Source organism: Gekko japonicus, unplaced genomic scaffold, assembly GCF_001447785.1.
Source record: "Gekko japonicus isolate JY-2015 unplaced genomic scaffold, Gekko_japonicus_V1.1 scaffold409, whole genome shotgun sequence".
Taxonomy (NCBI): domain Eukaryota; kingdom Metazoa; phylum Chordata; class Lepidosauria; order Squamata; family Gekkonidae; genus Gekko; species Gekko japonicus.
In genome coordinates, this window is record NW_015161963.1 from 152,027 (window position 1) to 179,494 (window position 27,468).

At 43.7% G+C, this 27,468-nt stretch overlaps 2 protein-coding genes across 2 annotated transcripts in view; one reads left to right on the forward strand and one right to left on the reverse strand.

Annotated features, from left to right (window-relative positions):
- Positions 1-2,948, forward strand: part of LOC107126078 (chromosome unknown open reading frame, human C12orf43) — a 15,166-nt gene extending 12,218 nt beyond the window's left edge. Inside the window, exons 7-8 of the mRNA XM_015429579.1 lie at positions 2,120-2,182; positions 2,760-2,948. Of these exons, the coding sequence (XP_015285065.1) occupies positions 2,120-2,182; positions 2,760-2,948 (252 nt within the window). The remainder of the gene's footprint in view (positions 1-2,119; positions 2,183-2,759) is intronic.
- Positions 2,949-3,658: 710 nt separating this feature from the next.
- On the reverse strand, positions 3,659-27,141 carry HNF1A (HNF1 homeobox A). The gene is made up of 10 exons (XM_015429612.1): positions 26,816-27,141; positions 14,546-14,745; positions 13,494-13,680; positions 11,303-11,544; positions 9,615-9,772; positions 7,939-8,140; positions 7,503-7,694; positions 6,723-6,844; positions 4,983-5,124; positions 3,659-3,786 (listed from the first exon to the last, which is right to left on the reverse strand). Exons 1-10 carry the CDS (start codon positions 27,139-27,141, stop codon positions 3,659-3,661), a joined length of 1,899 nt encoding a protein of 632 aa, XP_015285098.1.
- Positions 27,142-27,468: the final 327 nt, after the last annotated feature.

The following is a 27,468-nucleotide window of genomic DNA, read 5'->3' on the forward strand; positions in this document are numbered from 1 at the left end:
TGGTGATCAAGAAAAAGAAGAAGAAAAGAAAGAAGATGGAAGCAAGGACAGAATGAGAGTGCCATCTATCACTCTCTGGCAGAATATGACTCTTAACAGTGTGTTTCATAGTCAGAGGAAAAGCAGTCGTGGATCACTGTGTTTTATAACCTGAAAAAGACTGGGGCCTGCCCTTACTGTGTGGGACATTTATTTTATGATAAGAGCTCTCTTGTGAATGTTTTGACATTGAAGGAACCTGCATTCCAGTCAAGTTTTGAGTAGTATATCACAACGTCCAGAGATGACTGTCCTGAGCTCCGTCTTTTCATCCTGTGATGGAAGTCCCATGACCCAGAACAGCCTGTACAGAGCAGCTGAGTATCGGGCTTGCTGGGTATTTTTTTTTTTTCTTTAAAATAAGTTTTGAATGTACAACAGGTAAAATGATCCAGGAGTTCATCTTGTTTCCTTGCAAATATCCGTGACAATTTGGAAAAAGGAAGGAGACACCAGCAAAAAAGAAGTAGGATTTTAAAACAAGCAATTTTTTAAAATCACAATGAAAACATATGCTGTTGAACTGTAACACAGAAAAAAGGTTTGGCTTGCTGGGTATTTGACAGCCCTACCTGTCCAGGCATTCCTAAGCTGCTGGACGGGTGGTTTATGGGGTCCCTCAGCATACATGACTGGCTGGCTGCCTTAGGTTCATCTTGGTGAATCACAGATTGTGAAGGCTTGAATAGGAGTGTTTGTCAGATAAACTGATCCCTAAGCTTACAACTGTGGAAAAGTTCTGGGAACTCAGTTTCTCTCCCTCTCATAAGATCTAGTGTTCTAGTTCTGCTGTCATTTTAGAGTTGGCTCTTCATCTCCCCATCACCACTCAGATTTAATTCACATGCTAGTAAACCTATGAAAGTCTGAGAAAAGTGTTGTCTCTTAGTCTCCTTCAACACAGAGGAGCAACCTTGCCCTCTCTTCCATTCTTCTTTGCCATTGATGATACAGCATGCATAACTGCTTATTAGCTCACAAGAAAGACCAATTTCAGTGGTGAATCAAGTGTCCTTAGGTTTGGAAGCTAATTTTTTCAGCAGCAATATTCCAGATGGTTTACATCACTTAAGGCAGGGATGGCCAACTTCAGTATTATTGAAGGCCTCACTAAACTGGCAACCAAAACTATATTTTGCCAAATTTCTTCAAGTTCTTAGGCTCTGTAATGTAGTTGGGACTGTCAAGAAAGAATATGTGTCATGGTTAATAGAGCACATATGCTCAGGCATGGCCAAGGTGTGGCATGCAAAATGCAAAGGGAGATACATTGTTAAAATGTGGATTAGCTCTGTGTCTTGCAACTGGAAAATCTTTTTTTCTCTTAGAAGTGAAACTAATGTTTTAGTACATAATAGTTAAAAATTGATAGGGTTGAGGCCAGATAAAATTGGTTTGGGGCAGCATCCCCCCCTCCCCTGGAGCTTCCAGTTATCCGTCCCTATTTTATAGAATTTTTCTGTCCACAGGAACAAATTCCATTCCTAGCTGTAGTCTCACAAATGCTGTCCAACTATAACTGCATTTCCTTGGGAACATTTTCAAGAGCTGCATAATCCCTGGGAAAGGCAGAAGATAGCTTGTTAAAACCTTGTACTGCCAATCAACAAAAAAGCATAGGGCATATTGCCTTCTATAGTGGCAGTGATGGATAGTTATGTCATTCTTAATCGTCTGCCAATCAGACACACTGGGAGAGGCCTTTGATTTCCCCTGACAGCTATTGGTGTCTCCCTAAGGAGCCCTGCTTTGCATTTAGTACAATAGGGGGCCTGGGAGGAAGCACACAGGAAAGAAAATCCCTTCTCCCCCGTTTTCCTCCCTGCCTCTTGCTCTTCTTGATCACCCAGTTTCTCCCATTTCCACTCTTCCGCAACCTCCCAATTGCCTGTTCCCACCCTGCTGGCCATTGTGCAGTTTTATTTCTGTAAGATCTGTACTTGTGCAAATGTAGCTGGGGGGGGGGGGAGAAATAACCCCAAAAGCTGAACTTTGTTATGAACGAGCAAAATACACAATGGTCTTGTTGACAGAATTTCCCCCCTCCTTTTGATTTACTGAAAATTAAATATATTTACAGGATAAAGCAGAACAGGCAACTCTGGTTTTTACAGAGGACTCCAGTGACTGTAAGAAACCTCTGGTAATTCAGGAGACCTCACTGTAATTAGAAACATTCTGGTCTGGAGACTGATTTTCACTTTTTGGCACTTGAAACAGGCAGAGACTACCATTTGCAGAGTATTGCTTTTGTTTTAATTTAATTTGCTCCCTTTTTCCTTTGTGCTTGTAGTGTTTGCTATTTTCCTTCTCTGGCTTTTTTCTTTCAGTGCTTTGGATGTGAAGAGGTTTTATTTTCATTTCAGTAGCAAAATAGTCTTGGCTTTTCTTGCAGTAGATATCATCACTGAGGTCAAGAGTTAGGCTGATGTGTTGTCCCTACCCAAAACAATTAGATTAATTGGAAATGTAGATTCTGTAGTTTGGAGGTGGCGTAATTCTGCTCTAAAACTCAGAAAGTTAGTGCTGCTTTTGATGAAAACCGTACACTAAGCTAAGCTTTTGGCTTTTCCCCTCCTTGCCTATATGGATGATACACCTTTCTAAGAAATTGGTTGGAGGGAGATGGAATTATGTACTGTGAAATTCTAAGTTTCTGTGATTAGGAATTCCTAATTCTGCATTTGTTACAAATTTAACATATGCATACTCCTCTTTAGGTTGTTGCTTTATTGGACTATTCTGCAGTATTTGAAAGGTATTTGTTGCCGATTGGAGGAGGCAGCTTGGGGTTTATACAACTCTGGGAGAGAATAGCTATGGAGGAATGCATGTTGTGTGAAGCCTCACCCAAACCTCCTGGTAGCTCAGTTAGTACTCCTGACTCAGAAGCACTTATAAGGGTATAACTTTACCTACTCTGACCCATTACTTCTTCTGGTGTTCTCGTAGCTTCCTCCTTAGTTGGTACTGCTTCAGTGTATCAGCTCAAATCACTGTGGGTTTGAGGCCTGACAAAAAGAAATAGCAGGAATAAAAACCCATGTCATTAGGCCTGTGACTGAAAATATCACGTCCTGGACATATGCTGTGTTCTGCCACAGCTCAGAGCAGTGATTTGTTTTGCAGTGCCTGCCCAAAGGAGAAGGCACATGGCTTGTCACCTGCATTAATGTGTGTGAAGGAGGACCTTCTTTTCCTGCCACTGTATGCCAGCCTTCCTCTTTTTCTGCAGCAGCCGCTGTTAGGCTGACTGCCTTCTCTTTGCCCTGTTGAAACAATGAAAACTGATCTCCGCTCTTTTCTTAGTCCTATCTTGAAGAGAGTTTTGCTGCAGAGCGAAGAATATTGCCCATGTTTTCTGTCTGTTTGCAAAGACTCGTGGCAGTGTGTGCTTCAGCTCTCTCCCTATACATATATTTGCATCTGGCTCAAGTCTCTTCCAGGGCTTGGGCTGTGGAATGGGCCACTGTATGCTGCAAGTGGAGGAAACAGAAGAAACATCTGCTCAGATGGGTGTTTGCTGGTCCTCCCTCCTCCATGGGAAGCATCATCAGGTGAGGCTTGGAGCTCCATGCACTTTACTCTTTAGGATCAACTATCCATTTGGTCACCGTGGTTACTGAGTGGAGGATGCCATCTGTGTTGAGATGAAAGTCTCTATAACACCATGAGTTGATGGTAGCAAGTGGCTGTGACTGTTGGTGGAGTCAGAGGTCTGGTAAAGTACCAGGTTGCTGGAGGAGACTTATGGGGGATGGGATGGGGAAGAAACACATGATGTGAATTTACCCACAGGAACTTTTCCACTAGAGACCTTCACTTTTTATCCCCCCCAAAGGATTAGTTAATACCCCTCCCAAAACCAAAACTGAAACTGGGTTAACAGTTAAGGCTGTTAAGGTTTACAGTTACAGGTTAACAGTTAAGGCTGTTACCTCCAGAAAAGAATAGCTATGTGAAAGGGATAGAACTTTCCACTGGAGAAATCTGCCTGTGAATGCACTGTGAGGCCTAATGAGCTACCAAAGGCAAGGTGGTGTTTGAGAAATGAGGAAAGAAGCTGTACGTGTTTGGTAAGTTTTGGGAAGATCAAAAGAGCAATCAATGAGGTTCCCTCCTTTTGGTTATGAAAGTGAATGATAGGCAAGATAAGTTTGGGGTGACAGAGAGGAAGCAATCCTAAACAGGTCTGCTTGGAAGTAAGTCCCATTTTTATTCAACGTGGCTCACCCCCAGAAAAGTATTCTTAGGACTGCTGCCACAGTGTGGCACTGGGACCTTAGAGGGCTGAGTTCAAATCCGCACACAACCATGAAACTCCGTAGGTATTCATTGATCAATCGTTATCTCCATCTATCTAGCATGTTTTCATCCCTCCCTCCCTCCAAGGAGCTCTGAGTAGTTAATAATTTTGTTTTCCTCATTTTATCTTCACAACAACACTGTAAGGTAGATTTGCCTGGAGGAAAGTGACTGGCCCAAGGTCACCAAGATCCTTGTTTGACACTCAGATCACCACACCAGACTGGCTCATTGTAGTTATGACAATAAAGTGGAATCATCTTGGGGACACTACCCTGCATTTCTTGAAAAGTATGGCTATGTACAGCTACTGATCTAGGTTGAGGATAGTTGTGGGGGGGGTTGATTGCTTTAGAGACAGAAGCTTTAGAAGACGTAGAAGTAAGTACTTCTGAACACAGAACTGATACAGCCATTCCTTGCTTTTGGACAATACATGGAAACACTGGTTTTGACTTTGGTTTCTCTAGTGAGGATTAGGCTTAGCATGCAATGGCAAAATATAGTGAGAGTGCAATATTAAGGACTAGAAATGGAACAGAAGACAAGAACAGAAAGCCCACTGTGCTATTAGTTGGGAAAGGACATTGTTTGGTGGGAAGCGGCAAACATATGCTCTGAGACATTAGTACTCTTACCTGCAGGACTAGAGGAGAGACGGTGGCTTGGCGGAAGGTGCTGGATGGCGGCCTCTTGGTTTTGTAAGTGGATGGTTGAGGCTTGTGCTGGCGGCGTGTGGATGCCAGTCTCTGCGTGGGTCTCAGAGTCTGATGTAAACACCTGGGGGAAATTCACAGAAAATTTGGGCTGTGCTAGACTTTGGAATTATTTTTGATCCTCCCACTATGGATCTCTGCAGGTTGGGTGTAGCATCCTCCCCACCCCATTTTATTCTCACAACAGTACCATAAGGTAAGTTAACCAGAGAGAAAGTAATTGGCCAAAGTCACCCAGTGAGTTCATGGCCAAATGGGGATTTGATCCTCCTGGGTCTCCCTGACCAAGGCCAATATTCTAACTGCTATACCACATTGGCTGTCTTACGTATGCTGTTTCAGAAAAAGTCCTGTCTAATACATTAGTTATCTGCTGAGAGGCAGACTGATGGGATTGGGAGCATCGTAATACTAAAAGATGCCTAGTAATGTATTAAATGTATACCCTGCTGTGGCTCTTAAACTGGCTTACACAACAACAATTCTCTATATAAAACACATTACCATCAACAAAGCATTCCAAATAAAATCAAGGAAAGGCTATTTATACAGCAAACAAATGCCTCCTGAAGACACTGGCTCTTAATTGTCTTCCTAGACATTTCTCAGAGCTAATCTAATTGGCTTCCATTAGAAAGAATTCCCCAGCAAGGGTGCCTCCACTGAAAAGATCCTGCTTCTTGTAACTTTCCCATCTTATTTCAATAGGTATAGCCAAGAGGACTAATTTGTGAAGCCCATTTGTGCTACTTCTCTTTTCACATTCATGGAATTTAACTGAAGTACTAGTTCTGTAGTATCAGAATGTCAGCTGAACAAATGGGAATGCATTAAGTGGAAACTCTGTGGGAGACCGTTCTTGGGCCAAGTTTAGAGAACCAACAGAATGAGGTGGTAGAGTAGAATGGACAGTACTGTTAATTGCAAGTGAGGGACTACATTTTTCTGAAGTTCTGCTACATGCATAATTCCTTGCAAATGCAGGACTAGCACAGCATGCTAGAACTGTTCTCCAGCATGTTTTTTTTAGAATGGAGTTTTCACATTGACTCCAAAACAAGATTTTCCAGCTGCAGTCTGAAAGGGAGTAGCCTATTCTACTACCTAGACCAGGCCTTGAGAACTAGTATGGTGTAGTAGTTAGAGTGCCTTCCTATGATGTGGGAAGCCCAGTTTCAAATCCCCACTCTGCCGTGGAAGTTTGCTGGGTGACCTTGGGCCAGTCCCACACTCTCGGCCTAACTTACCTCATAGGGTGGTTATTTTGAGGACAGAACAGAGGAGGGGAGAACAATGTCGTAAACTGCTTTGGGTCCCCATTGGGGAGAAATGCCAGGTATAAATATTTCAATAGATAAATAAGAAAATCCAGGTCTAGCGACCGTGTTAAGTACAAGTTGCCTTTCCAGCTTCCTCTTGATACTCTCCCATAGAAGAATCTACCCGTTTTTCTATTGACTAATCATTTTTGCTTAATTGATCTTCCACTGTTGAGCCATCAATTTGAATCAGCAGCTTCACCCATGATTAAGGGTTGCACCCAAGAGGCCCCTGTACACCTTGGCATGCAGAATGGGGGGGAGGGGTTTAGCCCATGCAGCTACATACTTCAAGTTACTTCTAAACTCTCCGCTTTTGTGGCCTTTCCACAAATCTTGTTACCTGTTTGGTTGGCGTCAAGCTGGTCAGTGCACTGAGATTGGCTGTGTCCGTTATCACCATGGTCTGTGGCAAAAGGCCGGTGTGGGTATACTGGGTCATCTCAGGCTTGTGGCTGTACAGAGCTAGACATAACAAGAAATTGTGAACTGCAGAGATTCTGAGAGGTGGGGAGAATTTCTGCTTTCCTTTGTCTTCATGATTACTTAATAATGGAGTAGGGCTGTCGATCAGAGGTACAGCATCTGCTTTGCATGCAGAAGGTTCCTAGGTTCAATCTCCAACATCTCCAGTTAAAAGAATCAAATAGCAGATGATGTGAAAAGACCTCAACCTGAGACCCTGGAGCACTGCTGCCAGTCAGACTAAATAATACTGACCCTGATAGACCAAATGGACTGACTCCGTATACAGCAGCTTCATGTGTTCAATTGGTTGTGTAGGCTTCCACCCTCTTTTCCCCCAAGCAGCTCAGGGCAGCAGTGTATATGGAAGTATAGTATTTTATCTTCATCGACAAGCAACATACCTCACCACTATGTTTTTTTGCTGCCAGCTTCTTCCAACATGATGGCATGTATTCAAATGTACACTGCCTTTGCATATGGAGGTTCCATTTTGCTGTCATGTTCTCTGTGAACATGTCTGATCCTTTTTCAATGCCACTTAATCTAGTGGCCACTGCCACCGCATCTTGTGGGTGGTGAATTCCACAAGTTCATCATGCGTTTTTGAAGACTAGCATGGAATTCTCACTCTCGCCTTACCGACTTGCAAACCTACCATGAGGAGTCTGGATCTGGGCCATGGTGGCCATGAATGGACTCTGGTTGAGATGGCTTTGGACTTGTTGCATAATAGGTTGCTGGTAAGATGGATGCAGCTGCTGGGAGAACTGGACGGGCTGAAGGGTGGTGAGGCTGCTCCCCATGTTGTTGATCACAGGGACACTCTGGCCTTGGGTGGAGGCCAGGCCTGGAAGGCAGAAAGCTCAGTAAGGATATTGTTTCTCCCCTAGCAACCCAGCTGTGTTGCAAGTTTATGCATTTCACCTTTATTAGCAATTCTGCAGTAAAGTGATAGGCCACTGGCCAGACTAAAGGATTTGGGTGCCTAAGGTGGAAACACCTACATGGCAACACCCGTTCCCCCCACAAACTTTTTAATATGGGGCACAATCCATCAGGACGTTCTCCACATTGAAATGAAGAAGTCTTACCGATTACCAATGTGGAGGTTCCTGTATTAGGGAATGCTGGTGCTAATGAAGACGTGTCTCCTGGTCCAATCGCCATCACTCCGGGAAGCGATGCCATTATGAGATTCTGGGTTTGCTGGCTCAATGCATGGGGGTTTTGCTCCAAGCTGTGCAAGGCCGTCAGGGTACTAACAGGAGGAAGAGAGCCCCCCGGAACAGAGATCTGTGCACAGACAAGAAAAAGGTGTGAAAACAACATAAGCAAAGCTAATGTTGGATCAGGCCAATGGCCCATCCAGTCCAACACTCTGTCACACAGTGGCCAAAAATACCAGGTGCCATCAGGAGGTCCATCAGTGGGGCCAGGACACTAGAAGCCCTCCCACTGTTGCCCCCCCAAGCACCAAGAATACAGAGCATCCCATGCACCAGACAGAGTTCCTATCTATACCTTGTGGCTATAGCCACTGATGGACTTCTGCTCCATATGTTTATCTAATTCCCTCTTGAAGCCGTCCATGCTTGTAGCCACCGCCACCTCCTGTGGCAGTGAATTCCATGTGTTAATTACTCTTTGGGTGAAGAAGTACTTCCTTTTATCTGTTCTAACCTGACTGCTCAGCAATTTCATTGAGTGCCCACGAGTTCTTGTATTGTGAGAAAGGGATAAAAGTACTTCTTTCTCTACCTGCTCTATCCCATGTATAATCGTATAAACCTTGATCATGTCACCCCTCAGCTGTTGTTTCTCCAAGCTAAAGAGCCCCAAGCTTTTTAACCTTTCTTCATAGGGAAAGTGTTCCAACCCTTTTATCATTCTAGTTGCCCTTTTCTGCACTTTTTCAAATATTATAGCATTGGGAAAAGTGCAGAAAAGGGCAACTAGAATGATAAAAGGGTTAAAACACTTTCCCTATGAAGAAAGGTTAAACGCTTGGGGCTCTTTAGCTTGGAGAAACGACAGCTGAGGGGTGACATGTGAAGCTTGCAAAGAGGATAAGCAAGTGCTGTTCTTGGACTAACACCAAGGTTTAAGAGTGATCGTATTTCTGTAGCATATCTGTTTCAGAATCCTTACAATAGCCCTGTAAAATAGATTGATGTGATGATGTGCCTTTATACAGATGGGGCCTGAGTTCATGGCTGAAGTAAGATTCCAGGAATATTGCTGACACTCTGACAAGCCAATGTATCAAATCTGAATTCAGAAAGTAATACACTGGGTGAGCTTTGGTAAACAACGGGCTCTCAACTTTAAGCCCTCATTTTGGAAATGAGAATATTAACTGCACCTAAAGGTGCTATTGTGATGGTGAAAAAAAGAAAAAAGGTAGCAAAATACTTTCTACGCCGAAAAGGGACTGTAGAAGTAGAAATTAAAATTACTTGCCAATGGAAAGCATCTTTTTTGTGACTGAAAGCAGTTATACATTTTCTTTTACATAATGCAAACTTCCCAGGGCCCCATTCCTCATCGCTAAGAAGCTATTGGGTCGGATCCAGAAAGGAACTTTCTTCCCTCACACTGCAGTGAAATGCTGCTCCTGGGGAATAAGGGACCCTGAGGAATTGAATGAGAGTGATCTGCAGGGGCAGTGGGGAAACAGTGGAAATTGCCACTGTAGTCTGGATCCAACTGTGTGTGTGTGTGTGTCTGTCGGTTCGGTGTCATCCAGGATTCACCATGACCAACTCACCAGCTTAGTATCTGAAACGGAGCCAGATCCAGCTGAACACAGACCAGGGGAAGAGGCTTGGTGCAGGATGGTTTGAGTGGTCACAATGGAATTGTTCCCCCCATGTTGGTTGCCATTAGATGAATCCGTCTCACTGACAGGCTGCTGATTGTACCTCATGCCCGAATCAGAAAAGGAGAGGCTTTGTTGCTGCAGGGGAGCTTGATCTAAAAACAAAAGATAAAGAAAAAGAGTTGGGGAGTATTTTCAACCATTTGTGTTTCTGTGGATGACATTGGATTCCTATCTCAGAGATCCCTAATGTGATCTTGGGGGCAGTTCAGGCCCATAGCAAGGATTTTGTGGGGCAAAAAAAAATTCTGATGGGACTGAAGTTCTTAGTGCAGGGGGAAAAGCCATTTAGCCAATAAGAACAGTTACCAGGATAGATCTCTAAATTGCAAGCTGTCAACCACTTTAGATGACAGTTCTCAGCTGCTGCAAGCTAATCACTTCTGCCAGCCTAAGCAACAATTCTGATAACAAGCCAGTAGGTGGGGGTGATGACTTCTATAGTCAAGAAAGCTAACACTTAGGCAGAAAAACTCTCTCAAAGGAGACCAGTTTCTTGACACAAAGAAGGGATCCTAGAGGTCACCTACTCCAACCCCCTTGCTTAGTGCAGGAATTAGTCAGCTACAGCACCCCACTCTGCTTAAAGGAGTGCACGCCTTTAAAAATGTTTTTAAATGATTGAAAAAAACATTTGCAGGAGAAATTTTTGTGGGGCTGTGCCTTTAAAAAAGGGGGCGGAGCCCAAAAGCCTCCCCCCCCATAGCTATGGGCCTGAGGCAGCAGTTGCTTTTCACTGGTGACTGGCCAAAAGCCAAGCCTTTTCAAAAGCAGCCCTGTTTGCACTGGTTTGGGGCCTCATATGTACATATGAAGCTGCCTTGTACTGAATCAGACCCTTAGTCTATCAAGGTCAGTGTTGTCTACTCAGACTGGCAGCAGTGCTCTAGAGTCTCAAGCAGAGGTCTTTCACATTACTTACTACCTGATCCTTTTAACTGGAGATGCCAATGACCGAACATGGGACCTTCTGCATGCCAAGCAGATACTCCACCACTGAGCCACCGCCCCCTCCCTGCAGCCAGTCTCAGAGTAAGGATGTGGAAATATCAGTGAATTTCCCCACCCAACTTTTGGCAGTGAGGGCAGTTTGCACTATAATGTTGAACTGCTAAGGTTCAGGGCTAAGTGAACAGGAAGTTACTCATCCAGCCAGCCCTAGAGCTCAGCAGTGTCATGTTATCATGCAGTTGGGGGCGGTCCTCATTGTGTATATTTCCTTTGATTAAAGGGAAGCAAACAAACCTGCCCAAGCCCACAAAGTCTGAGAAGCAGTGTGACTTCAGACTTGGACTAGAGAGCTCAAGGTTCAAATCTTCATTCAGCCATGAATCTCACAGGGTGAGCATGGGCCAGCTAAACCCTTCCAGCAGAGCTGCTGTGAGAGATGTGGGAACCATATATAACACTGTAGAGCTCCAAATGAGATAGAATCAACATTTCTTGGTACAGGTCTTTTTGTAACACAGCACTCTTTTTGGTTGATTATTTTCCCCTGCCACTTCCATCCACTGTATGTAAAAACAGCCTCAGGACCCCAGCACCAAAGAGTTCCAATTTTCTCCATGCTTGGTGCTCACCGTGGACCTTGTTTGGCGAGAGAGGTGCAGCTGGTTGGAGGGAGGATGAGCTGTGCGCAGTCAAGGTGGGAGCAGAGTTGGGCTGTGAGCCGCTATAGCTGTCCATGGCTAGCTTGTGCCGGAAAGCCTCCTCCTTCCGTCGGTTGGCAAACCAATTGTAAACTCTCACTTCAGTCACCAGGTTTGAGCCCAGCCCTTGGGCCTGGGAAGGGGAGACACCTCGCTGAATGCACTCTGCCCTGCCAAGAAAGGCCATAGATGTGTCATTTTAGCACTCTGTGAGGCAAAGCCATTTCCTCTGGAATAGCCTCAGTCAAGTCAAAGGAAATGTGATCACTGCTGAATTCCAAGAATTGGTAGGCCCGGCCTTCTCTTCAAGGTGATAGAGAGAACTTTTACATACGTTTATCACCTCACCTTCCTTTCCAAATCCTATAACTGGGGAATGCCAGGTGATCTCTTGAACACTCATTGGGGTCCTTGGTAGAAGATGGCAAAGAAGCTTCCCTGAAAGAGCTTCACTGCCACTTCCAATCTGGATGAGGCCTATGCTATTTCATACAGGATGATGTGACTGTCTATCCTGACTGAACTGAGATTAAGGGCCAAACTTCATGACAGTATCTTCATGGCCACCACAGGAGCACCACCACCACTGCCATTTTAAGTGATTTTAAAACGCCATAAGGGCCTAATCCTGATCAAGCCCACAGCATGGTGGGCGGAGGCATTTTGTCACTCCCCTCCCTGCACCTTATCAAGTGTCAAAAGCCCCCCCCCCACAACTGTTTTGGCACTTTGAAATGCAAGGGGAAGCAAGCACCACACTGTGGGCTTGATCTCCCTTGACACATTTTAATCACTTTAAAATGGCAGCAGTGTTTCTATGACAGCCACAAGGATGCCATCACATCTAGTTTGGCCCTCCGCCTCAGCAGTACAGTTTACCACATCCTCAGTTACAAGGTGACTTCTAGCATGAGTGCTTGCCATTGTGTTGATTGTTGCAAACATTAATCAGCAGCACATGGTATGACTATTTTAACTTTTCCATTGGATGTCTCTGCTCTCCCTGAAGCTCCAGAGGCATCTTATAAACCGTTGCTAATTTTTTATGAAAAAGGCAATATTTTAGAAGGAGAACCATGGACATAGATGGCTAGTAGTCCCCATTCTCTCAGGTGGAAGTGGAACTCTACAGTGGAAGGTACCAAAAAATCTTGTTCTCTCTCAGCACAATCTAAACATTCAGAATGCCACTGGCTAAAAATATCACATAAAATCATACTGGAATTCTTGAAATGGGTTCTGGAGATAGCAAGCTTCAAACTCAACAAGCATATGTTAATGCTTCTGAACAAATATGGCAATGTGAAAATGGAAATCTCCTTGTGACTAGTGTGTCATTTAGACTAGCCTTCTATGTGACCTAGAATCCTCTGTAATATGTAGAAAAATCAATGTGGAAATAAGTAGACAGTCTGCCAATTATTACAATATGTGTTCTGCTGGTCTTTTCTTCCACTGTCACTTCCCCCTCTTCTCATTATTCAGTTACACATTCCTGAACACCTCTTTTTTCTGAACAGGTTCTGAGCTAGGGAGAGCTTCATGGGAACTCAGCAACATGACAAGCTGCTCTCAGACTCTATGACAGCTGGTACCTCCACTGGATGAATTATAGGCTAATAATAAGTGGTTTGATCGCTATGCAGTTGGAGTTCTAGCTCTTAGTCTGGGCCTCAGTACCAATTTAGGCTTAGGCCTAAATGAGTGCAGCATTGTTGTACTGAGTAAGAAATTGGCCCACTTCACTCAAAACCAAGACTGTACTTTCTTAACATGCACTAAAAATACCGTGTAGACAGGGTTAGCCCAACAAACTTTAATGTGTAAAATCCACTTTGCATACCTTTCTCCACTAATTAGCACAGAATACTAACGTAGCAATAGGTTGTAGACTCCCTGTTGGGCAAGACCAAAGTTCCTTCTAGCCCAGCATCTTGTTTCTGCCAGGCAGATGCTAATGGGAAACCCATAAATAAGGCATGAAAACAATAGCTCTTGTTGCTTATCTCTGGTGTCTGCCATTCAGAGGTATAACACCTCTGAACATGGAGGTTCCATTCCACTATCATGGGTAATTGCTGTTTTTTCTCTTTGCCCTGTTGCATTGTCCCCCAATCACCTATTGCACTCCTCCACCAATGCTTCTCGTTCCTCTTTGCTAGGATTCTTCTGTCTCTCATAGGCTTGAAAGAGGATTTGTTGTGAAGCTGGGCCCCACTTGAAGCGATTCCTTCTCCCTTTCTTGGTCGGTAGGTCATCTCCCATGGAGTCTTCCACCATGATACCCTGGCCGGCATGTGTAAATTCTGGAACCGCAAAGGAAAAGGATGTTATTTAATGTATTTTCATCTCCTGGAAGCCATGTCTTCCGCAAAATCCATGTGGGAGAAAGTTAAACTATAATTTGATGTACATTGATTAGGTATTTTACATTGTATATTTCCTGAAATATTTTTCTCCTGCAAAGGAAACAAAAATTGGACAATCAGGAAGCAAAATGGGGCACATTCTCATCTTCTGGACCCACAGTTTGTTGTTTTTAATTAAAACTGAAGGCATGCTTCACTCTTGCATCTAGAATGCCAGAGTGGGGCTTTACAGCCTGTCTTCTGCTGTTTCTGTATATTATGCTGTTCATGGTGTATGCCGTCAGATTGGATGACTCCTGATCAGAGGACTGATGGAGAGATTTGGTAGGCAGCTTCATTTAAGAATGGGTACCTCTGCTCTGTCTTTGCCTCAGGAATAAGTGAGTGATCTTCAATGGAAGCAGATTGAAAGGAGGCAAAGCCAGAGTAGTGAATCATACAAAGATGCAGTGGGCAGCTTCCTTTGAAGATTCACAAGAGTGTTCACTTATTTGATTGCTCATAGCAGAGAAGCAGTACTCTCACAGCATGTTAGTATGCCCCTGTGCATAGTTCTGGTCTGGAACTGCTGGCTTAGAGCAAGTTTTGGGATACATGTTTTTCCCACACGGCTAAGGCTATCTGCTCTGCTCTTGAGCCCACAGTACAGAGAGGCGTATACCCAAATCCCTTGGGATGGGACAAACGATGTTGGGTCATAGCTGCTGTTTTGCTTGCTGCACTTGCTTGGGCAGCAAACAGCCTTGGGTTGGCATTGCTCTGTTATGTTTTGGGTGATAGAGCTGCTGTTTGCTGTACTTACGCTGGGCCACCTCTCGCTGCTTGCGGACGTACCAGGTGTAGAGGGCAGCTCTCTTCTGAGTCTTCATGGGAGTGCCCTTGTTGAGATGCTGTGAGAGGTGGGATTGATTCAAGCCCGTGGTGTCAACTACCTCTCGTTGGGGGATATTGTGCTGCTGTAGGTAGGACTTCACCATCTTAGCTACCCTCCAGGGATCCTCTCTGGAAAAAAAAGAGAATGCATCACATCAAAGAGGTGATTGTTTTCTATCAATCCTGAGAGGTGCAAAATACCAACCAACCAACCATTTTCTTGTACATAGTACAATAAAAGATAGGACCAGTAAAAGCTGACAATAAAAATGGTTAACTTCTTCATCTTTAGTGGTCCTGCCTGGTGGTAAAGATGTATTAGAGTCAAGTGTCTAAAACAGTAGAAGAAAAATTAAGGATAAAATTACAAACTGGCCCAAAATGTATTTTATTAGGCATGGTTTCCAGAAGCTACAAACCAGAAAGAAAGGAATTGGTGAGAAACTTGCTAGTTGCTGTTAGATTAACTGTGGTACAAAACTGGAAAAACAATAACGTTTCCTGATTCAAATGTTGGGATTCGTAAAGCTGATAACTGCAATTAAAAATTATGGCTGGGAAGAGAAAAGTTAAAATTTGGCAGCTATTTATTATTTACCGGAATAAAATTAAGCCAGATGAAAATGTGAGAGAATAAATCCTGAGATATTTAAAAACGGACTAGAAATTACATTGAATTGTTATAGTTATTTATAATATATTTTGTATCTGTACTTTAGTAAATATTCTTGTATTTTGTATTCTAGTTGACTAAAAATGCTTTTTAAAAAGTTTAGTTCCTTATAGTGTTCTACATGCTGCTTTTCTTTTAGGGGCCATTAGTGCCTCTTTAAGTGTCAAATCTCTCACTGCCAGATAGATCAGGTTTCACATCAGAGAAATCTCCCTATTGAGGTTGATTGTCAGGCTCAGAACTTGCTATTGGCTTAAGTCCTGAAATACCTTCATGTTTTCTTCTTGCTAACTGCCTGAAGGACTTGACCCTTTTGTTGTTATTTCTCAGTAGGTTTTTGAAATGTTGTCCAAGGCACAGTTTAGTCACAGATTTCTAGACACTGTGGGTTCTGACTGATGTGGTCTGGGTGGTCTCACACACTTGTCACTCAAGTAATTACTTGGGAAGGGAGTGGTGACCTTGTATCATGACAAAGCCAACCATATTGGGGCTGAGCAACTCTGTGCTTAAGTAATGAGTTGTTCCAACTGAGGAGACCAAGTAAAAATCACCAGTTTTAATGGGCTGACTAGAATTTCGTTGACATCTTGTGTCATTTGTTTCCTGCTGAGCTAATAGTTGCAATACCAACCTCTGTCCATTTCCAGTGATGGCACTAAAAAGCAGCAGAGAGTAGACGACAGCTCCCTTTTCTGCCAGTGTCCTTGATTCAAGTCCTATGGTACCTTACAAAGGCTGTCCCATAGCTTCCACAAACAGGGATTAGGCACATAGTTTCTGTGAATACTTAAATCCATATATTGGGGGCATGGATAGACAAGACACGTATTTCTATAAACCTGAGAAAAGTCCCTGGTTTGCAGATAAATCTGAACTTAAATAAATAAATAAATAGATTTTTAATACCGCCAAACTTATAAAAGGAGTGCCTGTAGCTTTAAGAAGTGGATGCCCTCAGTAGCCATTGCTAGGCAACCACAACATATTGCTAGCATTCCAGGAGGCAGGGCCCTTTTGGTGTTTGAGGGGGGACTCATCAGGACCAGGGCTAGCAGCCGCCCCCCCGGGTGACTTGATACTACACAGCTTGCATGACTCATCCAGGCCTTGCTGCTTGCTACTGTTCAACAGCACCCACCTCATGAAAGCTAGTAGGGGTTGATGGTTAGAGTTTCAGACTAGGATCTGAGAGACAAGAGTCACATCCCCACTCATGCCATGGAAGCTTACTGGTTGACTTTGGGTTAGTCACCCACTCTCAGCCTAACCTACACTGCAGGGTTGTTGTGAGGATAAAATGGAGGAGAGGAGAATGATGTAAGCTGCTTTGAATCCCCATTGTGGAGAAAGGTGGAATATAAATTAAGTAAATAAATCATAAATATAGCTGAAGGGGGGGGGGTCAGATAAAATATAGGTGAGGATGAGGAGCTGCCAGAAGGTGGGGAGTAGGAAATAAGTGTGTGGAGGGAATACAGTGGAAAGTGAGTTCTTGCAGGTTTCCCACCACACAACTGGGTTCAGCTCAGCCAGTACCACACAACTTGGACAGAGTTTTCCCAGGGAGAGGCTGCCAGGGGGAGGGAAAGCTGAAGACAAGGCAGGTAAAGGTAGGTTGATTGGTAAGTGAGAAGAAAACAGAGAAATGGGAGAGGCTATGGGGGCTGCCAGGGAAGGATAAGAGGAAATGCAGGGGAGGGGGAAATTAGATGCCCCCTTGCAGGTCTCCTGCTTGTAGCATTCTCAGCATTTAGACAAGGCATATGTGGCAAGAGCTTTGAACAATTGTAAGCCAAAGATTCAATGTGACACTTCCAACTACTTTTGATATCCGTAACTCTGTCCTTAAGGTTTACATTTTTCCCCCTCTTTAAAATTTATGGTGTGTGTGTGTGTGTGTGTGTGTTACAGAACATCTAGCTTCTAGATAACTTTAGCAGCATGCCTTTTTCCTGTGGAATGCCCAAGCAGCTGATGGGGCATTTGAGTTTCTTGCTCTAGCGCTCCCTATCTATTTCTTTTACTAATCCACCTATCTGTTTCATTTACTGGCTTAGCAAGTTTTGTTTTTTAATTAAAAGTAGTTTTCAGAACAGCAATAGCTACAAATTGATGGGCTTGAAAATGGGGGATGGAAGGAACTGAAGCAAAGTGTTATGCTGGGAAGCTTGGGCAACAACTCCAAAGTCTTCAAACATAGCCATTAATGAGGGCAAAGTCCACACCTGCTGGCTCTGCTCAAACACCTTTATCTCTCTTACTCATGCAGCCGGGTTTTTCCATAGCAGTTAACCAGCTCTACTGGGTTCCACTTTCCATTATCTTGTTGATTTCAAAAGGCCTTCCTGGATCTAACTGTAGACCTGAGGTGCTGTTCTTTCTTGTTCTTTTTAACCTACTGGAATATAATATCATAATGTATTCTTTTCTTGGGGTACATGTCACTCAAGGTCCCCATAGTAGTGTGTATATTCAAGAGAGGCTGGGCCCGGGCGGAGGAGAGGGGCGAGGGGCGCAGGCGGTGAGTAGCCTCCCCCTTTAAAAAAAAAAAAACCCGCTGGGGAGAGGCCAAAAAAAATCAAAGCACCCCCTCCCCCACCCCCATTATATCCCCCCTCCAGCCCCCACTTTCAGGTTCTTTTGCATTCCGTGACTCTTTTCCCTTCTCCCTCCTCCACGAGTCGAGTTCCCTTTTTGGGGAAGGCCCGTCGCCCGCTAGTGAAGCATCTGCTTTTTGCTTCGGATGCGGGAATGTATCGCGTTCAGTGTCCCCCCCCCCACAGTATCTCCAGTTTAAAAATAGGTTTGGACGGTCATGGGAAAGGGAAGCGGGGTCGGTATAAATGGGAAAGATCTGCACCTTGAGACCCTAGAGAGAAGTTGGCAGTTGGAGAAAACCACTCTGACCTTGATGGACTGATGGGGGGAGGCGGGGTCTGATTCAGTGTAAGGCAGCTTTGTGGGTGGGTGGGTGGGTGGGAAAGCCCTCCACCCAAGACCCTAGGGAGACATTGCCTGTTAGAGTAAACAGTCCTATTAATGATTATCCTGCAGCAGTGTGTGTGGTATAGCCAGGAGATCCTAAGATTGCTTGGTGCTTGGGCGGGGTCAACAGTGGGAGGGCTTCTAATGTCCTGGCCCCACTGGTGGACCTCCTGATGGCACCTGGTATTTCTAGCCACTGTGTGACACTGTGGACTGGATGGGCCTTTGGCCTGATCCAACATTGGCGTCTCTTAAGATGCTCTGTTTTGCACATCACATACAAGATCAAAAGGCAGGCCTTTCCCACCATCTCAATGCACATTTATGGGTGAGGGAGGCTTGTAACCCATCAACATCACATCTGGGCGGGGACTTAGGTTGGATGGACTAATGCAGAATACAAAGGTAGCACTAGCTCATTAGAGCCCCCATAACCTGGAACAGGCAAGATGTGCTGATTTGGGCTGCCTGGGAGGCTCTGTGCAAAGTGAAACTGGTGATCCTTGAATGGTCTTGGGGCCCAAGCAGATGCCTGACCTTGCCACACTCTGGAACCAGCTCCATACAGGTGTATAAGTGGCTACGCCCAGCCTTCTTTTTTTTGGAGGGGGGGCTATTCTGCAATGAGAGAAATTTCTAAGGTCAGGGATAAACGTTATAGTGTGAATTATGTCACCCTAAATGCTTGTCCTGCTGCACGTGCTGGCAATTTGTGTTTCAGTTGGCTTCTCAAGACTCTGAAAGGTCAACGCAGCAGCAATCACAAACACCCCAGCCAGGGTCTGGGAATAATGGAAGTACACCTAGTCTTGAGAGACAAGGAGGGGACAGAGCTGACTTTGGTAGACCCAACTGGGCAGGAACTGAGGGTCAAGGAGGTGGGGCCAGAAGGGGAGAATAAAATAACCTTGTTTCTCTAGGCAAATGATATAGGCCTCCTCTAATGAAGAGTACAGAGGGAGATGGGGACCTGGTGAAGTAAGCCAGATTGCATCCTTGTTCTTGGGTTGTAGAGGTAACGGAGCTGCATAGAGCCAGATCTATAAGGGATGTCATCACGCTGCACTGGAGAGTCACAATGGAGTCTATATAGTGGTACAGACTTTACAGTGTGGCTCCACTGAGACCTTCTGTGTAATAGTTTTAGGTTACCCAACCCAACCCTCCTGGCCCTTGAGAGTGGTCTCTGCATCAACCTGTCATCTTCTGGGCATGGAACAGTGGTCATTGTGGGTGTGGAGGGGGAGGTATTTGTGAATTTCCTGCCTTGTGCAGGGGGTTGGACTAGATGACCCTGGAGATCCCTTCCAACTCTGATTCTATTATTCTAACCTGATATAACTGCCTGGAAGCAAGGGTGGATGTAGGAAGGTGACCAGCTTGCAAATGTGCCCCCATATCTTAACGGACATCCCAGTCATCCTGGCATAGCCCATAACAAAGCTATTTGGGGTGGTAATATTAGGTAATGACACTGAAGCAGCCATGTGCGCCCACTCTGGACATGTGCTTCAGAGTTCCTCGGAATATTACAGCAGATTCAAGATCAGGTAGTGCAGTGGTTTGGACCAGCCCTGATCTGGAGATGTGGCAATATGGGGGAAAGGAGACAGGTATTCATTGAAATACTGCCTAATGAAATAACAAAATTGAGACAGTTTCTCAATGTTGTTATACCAAGCACTAACTTTAAAAGTGCCATCTGTTAATATTAAGATATCTTTGTTGTAATACACAAGGCACTGAGCTCAGAGATCAGAAGAAGAAGAAGAAATAATGTAAGTGATATGCAGGCTTCTCCCCAGCACACACACACATGCCTGTTGCCCTGTCCGGGGCTGGTCCAGCCAAGCCATGCAAGAGGGCTAGTATGGATTAAGAATCTCTTTCCTCCCTTATCTCCCCTGGTGCCTTGATTGGGGTTTTTTGTGACGCATCTCAGTGCAGCCTGGAAATGTAGTCTCAGGTATCTGACATTAGGCACAAAATCTTGAATGCTTCAAGAAGGGCACCCAAGACACCAGGGGAGGAAGAGAAGTTTTGAGTGAGAGATTCTCCTTTGCCTGGTTGGGTTTGAGGAAATGGCCCTGGCATGAACTCCAGTCTTTATAGTAAGGAAATGGGAACAACAACCAAAAAAACCCCAAAGAAAGGAAACTAATAATTCATTAAAATTGGGTACCAAACCCAAAGTTTTAAAAATGGAAACATAAAATGTTCTTTTGTGTGTACTTAGCAGGTAATATGAATGAAATGTGAATCCAAATGCTACAAACTGCATGCTGATTTTATATTTTGTACTTAAGGTTTGTGAAGCTATCGCTGAAGCCTAAAACCAACTCTCTGCTACCTGAGTGAAGAAGCACCTATACTAGTAGCACACTCCCACCCATCCCTGTCCTCGATCTACTGTCTTCAGCTCCCCTAAGCAATGATCATGGATGGTTCTCAGGAACATCCATTTTCAGGCTTCTCTATTTGCTATGTTCTGAGGTTGCTTTTTAAGGTCTTTCTCACCTCCCTTTTGTTACCTGAACAATAAGTAACCCAGGTAGTTAGTTATAAACTCAAAGGGAACAAGAGCCTGGTTGATAATTTATAGCAGCATCTCAAATTTAAATGGAAAGTAAATATCAAGTTGTTAGCATTAAAAGAAAGCCCAATCCTGAGAACTGGGAAGGCAACATTGGGGTGGGGTGGGGTCCTTTCTCAGTCTTCCATCAGTAATTATCTTTTCTCCCCCTAAATGTCCTCCTTTGTCTTCATTCTCTACACTCCCTTTCCACCACCATTTCTCTTCTCTCACTGGGTAATATGGTACTGCTTAAACTCCCTTTCTTAGTACAGAAAGGACCTTTGATCCCTTTTAAAACTTATTTGGAATTCCTGCATTGGACCAAAGCTGGACCTGGAAAATTAGGACCATGACTACCACTACTCCTGATCTTTGACCCTCGAAGCTATATCTGTTGTTAATTTCACTGAATAAATGGGACCTGGAAGGGACAGAAAGAAAGAAAGGTAAGAATCATCTCCAGCTATGTTTGACTCTGTTGAATTTGGCCCTGTTTGGCTCAGGCTGGCCTATGTGCCCAGTGAAGCAATAGATGTGATGTTGCAATTTCATTTCAGGGATCCAAAAAGCACTGATTAGTAAAATGGCTGGGGCATTTCAGTTGTAAATTTATCCTCCTTGCTTCTCCTCTCCCCCAGATCCTGCCTCCCAGAATAAATACTTGTAACTCTAATTTATCTCTTGAAATACTCTCTGTCTACTCTTGAAAGAAAATGCTGGACATTTCCTTGAGGGAATAACAATGTTAATGCTGAAAGGGTTTTCATTGGTGGTGATAAACTATCTATTTTAATTCCCCACATTTAGAAATTAAACAACAACAAAAATAGTGGTTGGAAAAGGTGTGTATAGTAAAATGGCTGCTTTTTATTTCACAGCAGATTTCAGAATTTGTGCTATCAAAAAAAAAGAGAACCCAACACTTTTAATACTGGCCCTCTCTACTGATAGAACCCTGCGCATGAGAGCTTCACCCCTAACATACTGAATGCTCCCTTGTGGAAGCACATTATAGGAAAGATGAGAAATTGACAAGTTACTGATCTTCTGGTAGTAGTTGTTGTTGTTCAGTCGCACAGTCCAGTCCGACTCTTTGCGACCCCATGGGCCACATCACGCCACTTCCAAAACAGATTAGCAGCATTCATAGGGGACACATTACCCCCCACCCCATTGGAGACTAAAGTCAGTTTCAGTTGTGAAGGTGCTTTAATGCCACACCAGCGGTTAGCTTTATGCCCCTCACCAATGAAATGCTGTCTTCACTCTTTTCTCAATAACCTTCTGATAAGCAGAAGTTTGATTGCTGCTCCCTGGTCCTCCCTGTGAAGAGAATGGCACCTCTTCGCTACACCCTGCTGGGACTAGCTTTCCTTTCCTTTGTGGGTCAAAGCACTCCTGTTCTTCTCAGGGAGGGGGTGAGGAGAGGAGCTTCTCAGCTGCAAAGCCTGCTTTGATCCTTTCAGCATTATCAGTAGACTTTCTAGGCCAAAGTCTAAACTGTTTCTGCAGGCTGAGTGAACTAATGGTATGGAACTGAGCACATGTCTACTCTCTTCCTGTCTGTGGGTTACAATATGGTTAGCTACAGAATATAAAAGCTCATGGTTGTAATCCTGGGGTAGCTATACTGTGAGAGGAAGCAAAAAGCAGTGAATTTGGGGTGTCATGAAGGACAGAAAAATTAGGGGAGCTGGAAATGCTTCTGTCCCCTTGTTTATTTCAGTGGGCCGTGTGCACAAGTATTTTCTGTTGGACTGTGTCAATTCTAAAACCCATGAAACATCTGATATGTCCCCACCAAACTATGTAAATCTTCAATAAATAAAGGGAATTATTATTATTATTATATTGAAAACTGCCAAAAATATGAGCCAATAATATTAGTATTCTCCATTGTAACTGGTTCTCAAGCTCCATGTGTCACAGTGATGGTAGTTTGCATTTTGACGTTGGCCATTTCCACATGGGTGATTAGTCCTGGACTTGACACTGTTGGAAAATATTTTTTCTCCCTCATTAATGCAGCTCTCAGGATTTTACTGGCCTTTCTCCAATCATTCGCAAACCTACTTTCCTGCAAAATTTTGGAAAATATCACAGCAGAGCCTGGATGGCTAGCATGTGGGTGGGGAAGTTTCAGATTTCCCCCCACCCACAATAGCAGCCATTTTCTCGGTCCCTGCAGTAGCCATTTCCTCCCCCCGCCACTTAGGCAGTGGTGATTGTTGTTGTTTTGAAATTAGCTGTTGAATTTTGTTATATCAATATGTTATAATGTTCTGTGTACCAGGTTTTGTGAGCTCCTAGCTTTCATTTTTTAAAAATCAGTCTTTAACCCCTTTAGTGGGAGAGCCAGCTTGGTGTAGTGGTTAAGAGCGGTGGACTCTAATCTGGAGAACCAGGTTTGATTTCCTACTTGTCCACATGAAGCCAGCTGGGTGACCTTGGGTCAGTCACAGCTCTCTCAGAGCTCTCTCAGCTCCACTTACCTCACAGGGTGTCTGTTGTGGGGAGAGGAAGAGAGGGTGATTGTAAGCTGCTCCGAGACTCTTTCAGGTAGTTAAGGGCGGGGTATAAAACCAACTTTTAACAAAAAAGATATGCCTTTATAACTGCAATAAAAAGGGCTAGAGACAGACAAGAAAGAAAGAAAGAAAGAAAGAAAGAAAGAAAGAAAGAAAGAAAGAAAGAAAGAAAGAAAGAAAGAAAGAAAGAAGGGAATCCTGAGAATCTGATATGTAGATTGTTATAACATTCTATGTTGTTCTGTCGCACAGTCGAGTCCAACCCTTCGCGACCCCATGGACTATATTACTATAATGATATTTAATTGCTGGTTTTAAAAACCAATTGAGGGGAGCCTGGGGCTAAGAAACTGCAGGAAAACCTGCCATGTGGAAGCCCCATTGCTGCTGTGCTGTATTGGAAGCCACAGTAGCAACAGGGAAACCACACAAGCTTGTCCCCATGTGGAACTCATCATAGTCCCTATACTCTGGGGTGTCTCTGTTAGAAAGAAAAACATACAAATGATTTGTCTGAAGTCTTTCAGTTGGAAAAAAAAAGTCCTTGTGGATGGCATGGGAAGGCTGGTATCACTCTGATATCATAACGCCTTGTGTCTTTTGAACACATAGCTCTTAAAGATTTGATCATACAGGGACATATTTTCCTGCTTGTAAATTAAAGAGCTCAGCTGACACATTAAAGCTCATACTGGAATAAATGTTGTCAGTTTTTAAGGTTCCTCTGGACTTCTGTTTTTTTACATTAGTGCTGAAGCAGTCAGGGAAGAAATAAGAAATAAAACCTGTAAATCTAGTCTGGTGTAGCGGCTAAAGAGAGTGAGTTGGTGCTGGGAGGGGGGGCAACAGTGGGAGAGCTCCTAGTGTCCTGGCCCCACTGATGGACCTCCTGATGGCACCTGGTATTTTTGGCCACTGTGTGACAGAGTGTTGGACTGGATGGGCCATTGGCCTGATCCAACATTGGCTTCTCTTCTGTTCTTATGTTTTTATGTTAATTGTGAGCTGGTTAATATCTGGTTCAGATCTCATATTGTGCCAGGAATTCAGTAAATTCCTCCACCCAAATATGGGGATAATAATACTGACCTATCTTGCATGGTTTTTGAAAGGATTGTATTTGAAGCACTTAGAACTCTCAGAAAGTACTATATTAATACTAAGTATTGCTTTTATATATCTTCCAGGATTAGTTAATATGCCCTTTCAGTGCATGGTGGAAATGAAAACATGTGAACCCATCCAGGCTAAGAGTCACTTCCAGGTTTATAGCAGAATGAGAGACTAGTATGAATGCACCCACCTAGGTCCCTTTTCCAAAACCCATCTTCCCTCTGTTTCCTTTCCCACCCAAATCCGTTTCAAGAAAGAAAAGCCAAATTAGGTGTTCTCCTGACTGTTGTGGCTTCCTCTGAGAACATAGACCTGATAAATTGTCAGAAGTTAATGATCAAAAAGCTTATCGGAGCCTTTTCAAATATAAATTTATAAGGTAAAAGAGAAATAATAAAGCCACTGGATAATTAGTAACTAGACAGGTCCTGAGGCTATAGAACTCAAACTGACCCCAAGAGCTCAACACAGAGTTGGGGGGAGATGCTGAGTGGAAGATGGGGTCATGAAACTGAATCATGAGGAGGAATGTTGGTACAAGGAAGAAACTTTGAAGATGAATATTAAGAAAGAGAAAAGAAAAAGATGATTTGTGGGAGAAGAGGTCGAAAAGGACTGGTGGAAAGCTAAAGGCTCTCTCCTTACTTTTCAGGTAAGAATTGTTTCTAGTGCATCCTCTGCACTGTTCTGATTTATGTTGCTGGAAGGTATCTAGATGGTGGAATATGGGATTTATTAGCAGACAGAGGAAGATAGTATCAGGCTAGCAGCAGCTGCCTGTTCCACTCCCAAGCCTTTTTAAAATTTAGTTTATTTTAGTTTACTTTTAGTTTATGGTCATTGTTATTTGGAGGATAGGGATTATATTAAGGAGGACTTGCTTCCCTGATGATTGATTATTGAATATGGATTGACAGTTGTTGTTATGTTTGGTTTAATTTTAATTTTTTGGCGTCACAATGAGTATAGAACGTTTCCTTGTCCCCAGCATTAGCACACCACAGCCACTGACCTGTTTTTCACTTGCTCCCCAAGCAAAGCTGTTGCCTCCGTGACCTGTTTTCGAGTTTTCAGGAATCCTCAAACTGGTCATTGTTGGATAGCAGACTAATAGTGCCATCTTAAGCACAGTTAACTTATACCCTTCTGAAGTCCATTTTGGTCAATGGGTTTAGCAGAATAACTCTGTTTAGGATCACACTATGAGTGACCTTTAGCCTCATCTCCAAGGGCTCTTTTTATGCTCACGTGTCTCCCATTTTAGAGAATGAAACCCCATGTGAATTCTTGCCTAGTTATACAGAGACACACAGATAGGGACTATAATGTTCTGAAATTTGAAAGAAGATTGGAATGGACAGGCTAGTATCAGGGGGCTAATTTTGAAATGCATTATGGCTAGGAAGGACAATGGGATGGGAGAAGAAAGAGACCACAACATTGTACATTAAATTCTATAATACTAAGGTCCACTGAGACAGTAAATGCACATGGCTGAAATCACAGATATTTGCTAATGATCAAAGAGCTCAGTACAGAAATCTTTAGGAAACCTAACAGGGAGACATTCATCCATCACCACGGATCAACCTGAGACAGGTGATAGTTACAATAATGCCAAGCAAAAGTAAAAACAATCAAGTTGAGTCTGTCATTTCCAAATATATGAAAGAATGGTGAAAAAGAGGCAATCAAACTTGTGCTGTGAAGTTTGCGTGAATTTACATGGAATAAAAATACTGGGGTGGTTAGCCATGAGGTCTTTAATGTGTATCTCTTGGCAATAACAGCAAGATAGCGTCGGAATTATTCAAGATGGTGGGCAAAGGTTGTGTGTTTCTATAGCCCCTTGAACAGTGAAAGTGCTTAGACCTGCAGCAAATGTAGTTGGTTTCCTTTTCAGTCTATATTGTTGGGGGATGCTTTCTTGTGTTCTGTGATTTTATAAACTATGTGAAGATAGTTCAGAAAGCTTTTTGGTTCTATGTGGCTTCTCTCCTACACCCATTCCCCTACATTTTTGGAACGGCAGCCAAAAGAGGGAGATGTTTGCAGAGAGAGTTTCAGAGTTCTTCCCCACTTTATAAAGAAGCACTTCTTGTCTGGATTACTCCTTGTAGAATAGACCTGATATGTAATTTGCCAGTCAGGGTTATCATTATTATTTTTAAATAATATCAAAGAGACATGGTATGCTGCAGGTTGGATGCTACTAATACCATCTGAAACGCTTAGATCAGCTGCAAAACCCAAGAGCTTAGATGAAGGGCTGAGACCAGACAGAAAGCAGAGAAGAAAAGAAAAGGCTGGATATGTCCTTACTGTAATAATCTTTCCACCACCGCTTTTTGGTGTGCAGCCTCCTCTGGGTTCAAATTTTCTAGTTCCTTCATTATTGGAGGAGTGAAGTCTTCTCCATCATCAGATGTTTCGTCTTCGGACATCCTAGACTCCCCCATTCCATTGGTAAGAACCGGGATTTCTGCACAGGTTTCCTGTTTGTCTGCTTGGGCTGTGTTGATGGGCCGTTGGCTCTCACTGTAGGGGTCTGCCTCACTCAGGGCTTTAATAAGAGTCTCCTTGCTTAGCCCTGATTCCAGTAGCGCTCCCAGCAGTTCCACCTGAAGATGAGTCAGTTTTGAGACCATGGTCTTTTCCCCTCCTTTCTCTTTCTTCTGATATGCAAGCTGTACCGTCTCTGCTGCAACCTCCTTTTTTTTTTTTTTTTGCTACACCATGATTCTGAAGTCGCAGAGCCAATGGTCAGTGGATCCCGCCTTTATACACCCACACCCCAAAATCCAAGACACAAAAATTAGCTGCTTCAGACCCCCCACAACTGTCCTGAGTCAGAACTGATAAAGGGACCCTCGCCTATCTGTTTACATTGGAGCAATGCAAATTCTCCAAGGTTCATATTTATCTGTGTGCTTAGGCAAGTTACTGAACTTTGGACTTCGGCACTGCAGCAGCAG

What these genes read in the sequence shown, in the direction of transcription:
- HNF1A (XM_015429612.1), bottom strand. Translation starts at nt 27,141, where the DNA reads ATGGTCTCAAAACTGACTCATCTTCAGGTGGAACTGCTGGGAGCGCTA. An exon ending in TTGGTGGAGGAGTGCAATAG is followed by an intron (nt 11,545 to 13,493) that starts GTGATTGGGGGA and finishes CTTTCTTGGCAG; the next exon opens with GGCAGAGTGCATTCAGCGAG. An exon ending in GCCAAACAAGGTCCACGGTG is followed by an intron (nt 9,773 to 11,302) that starts AGCACCAAGCAT and finishes CTGATTCGGGCA; the next exon opens with TGAGGTACAATCAGCAGCCT.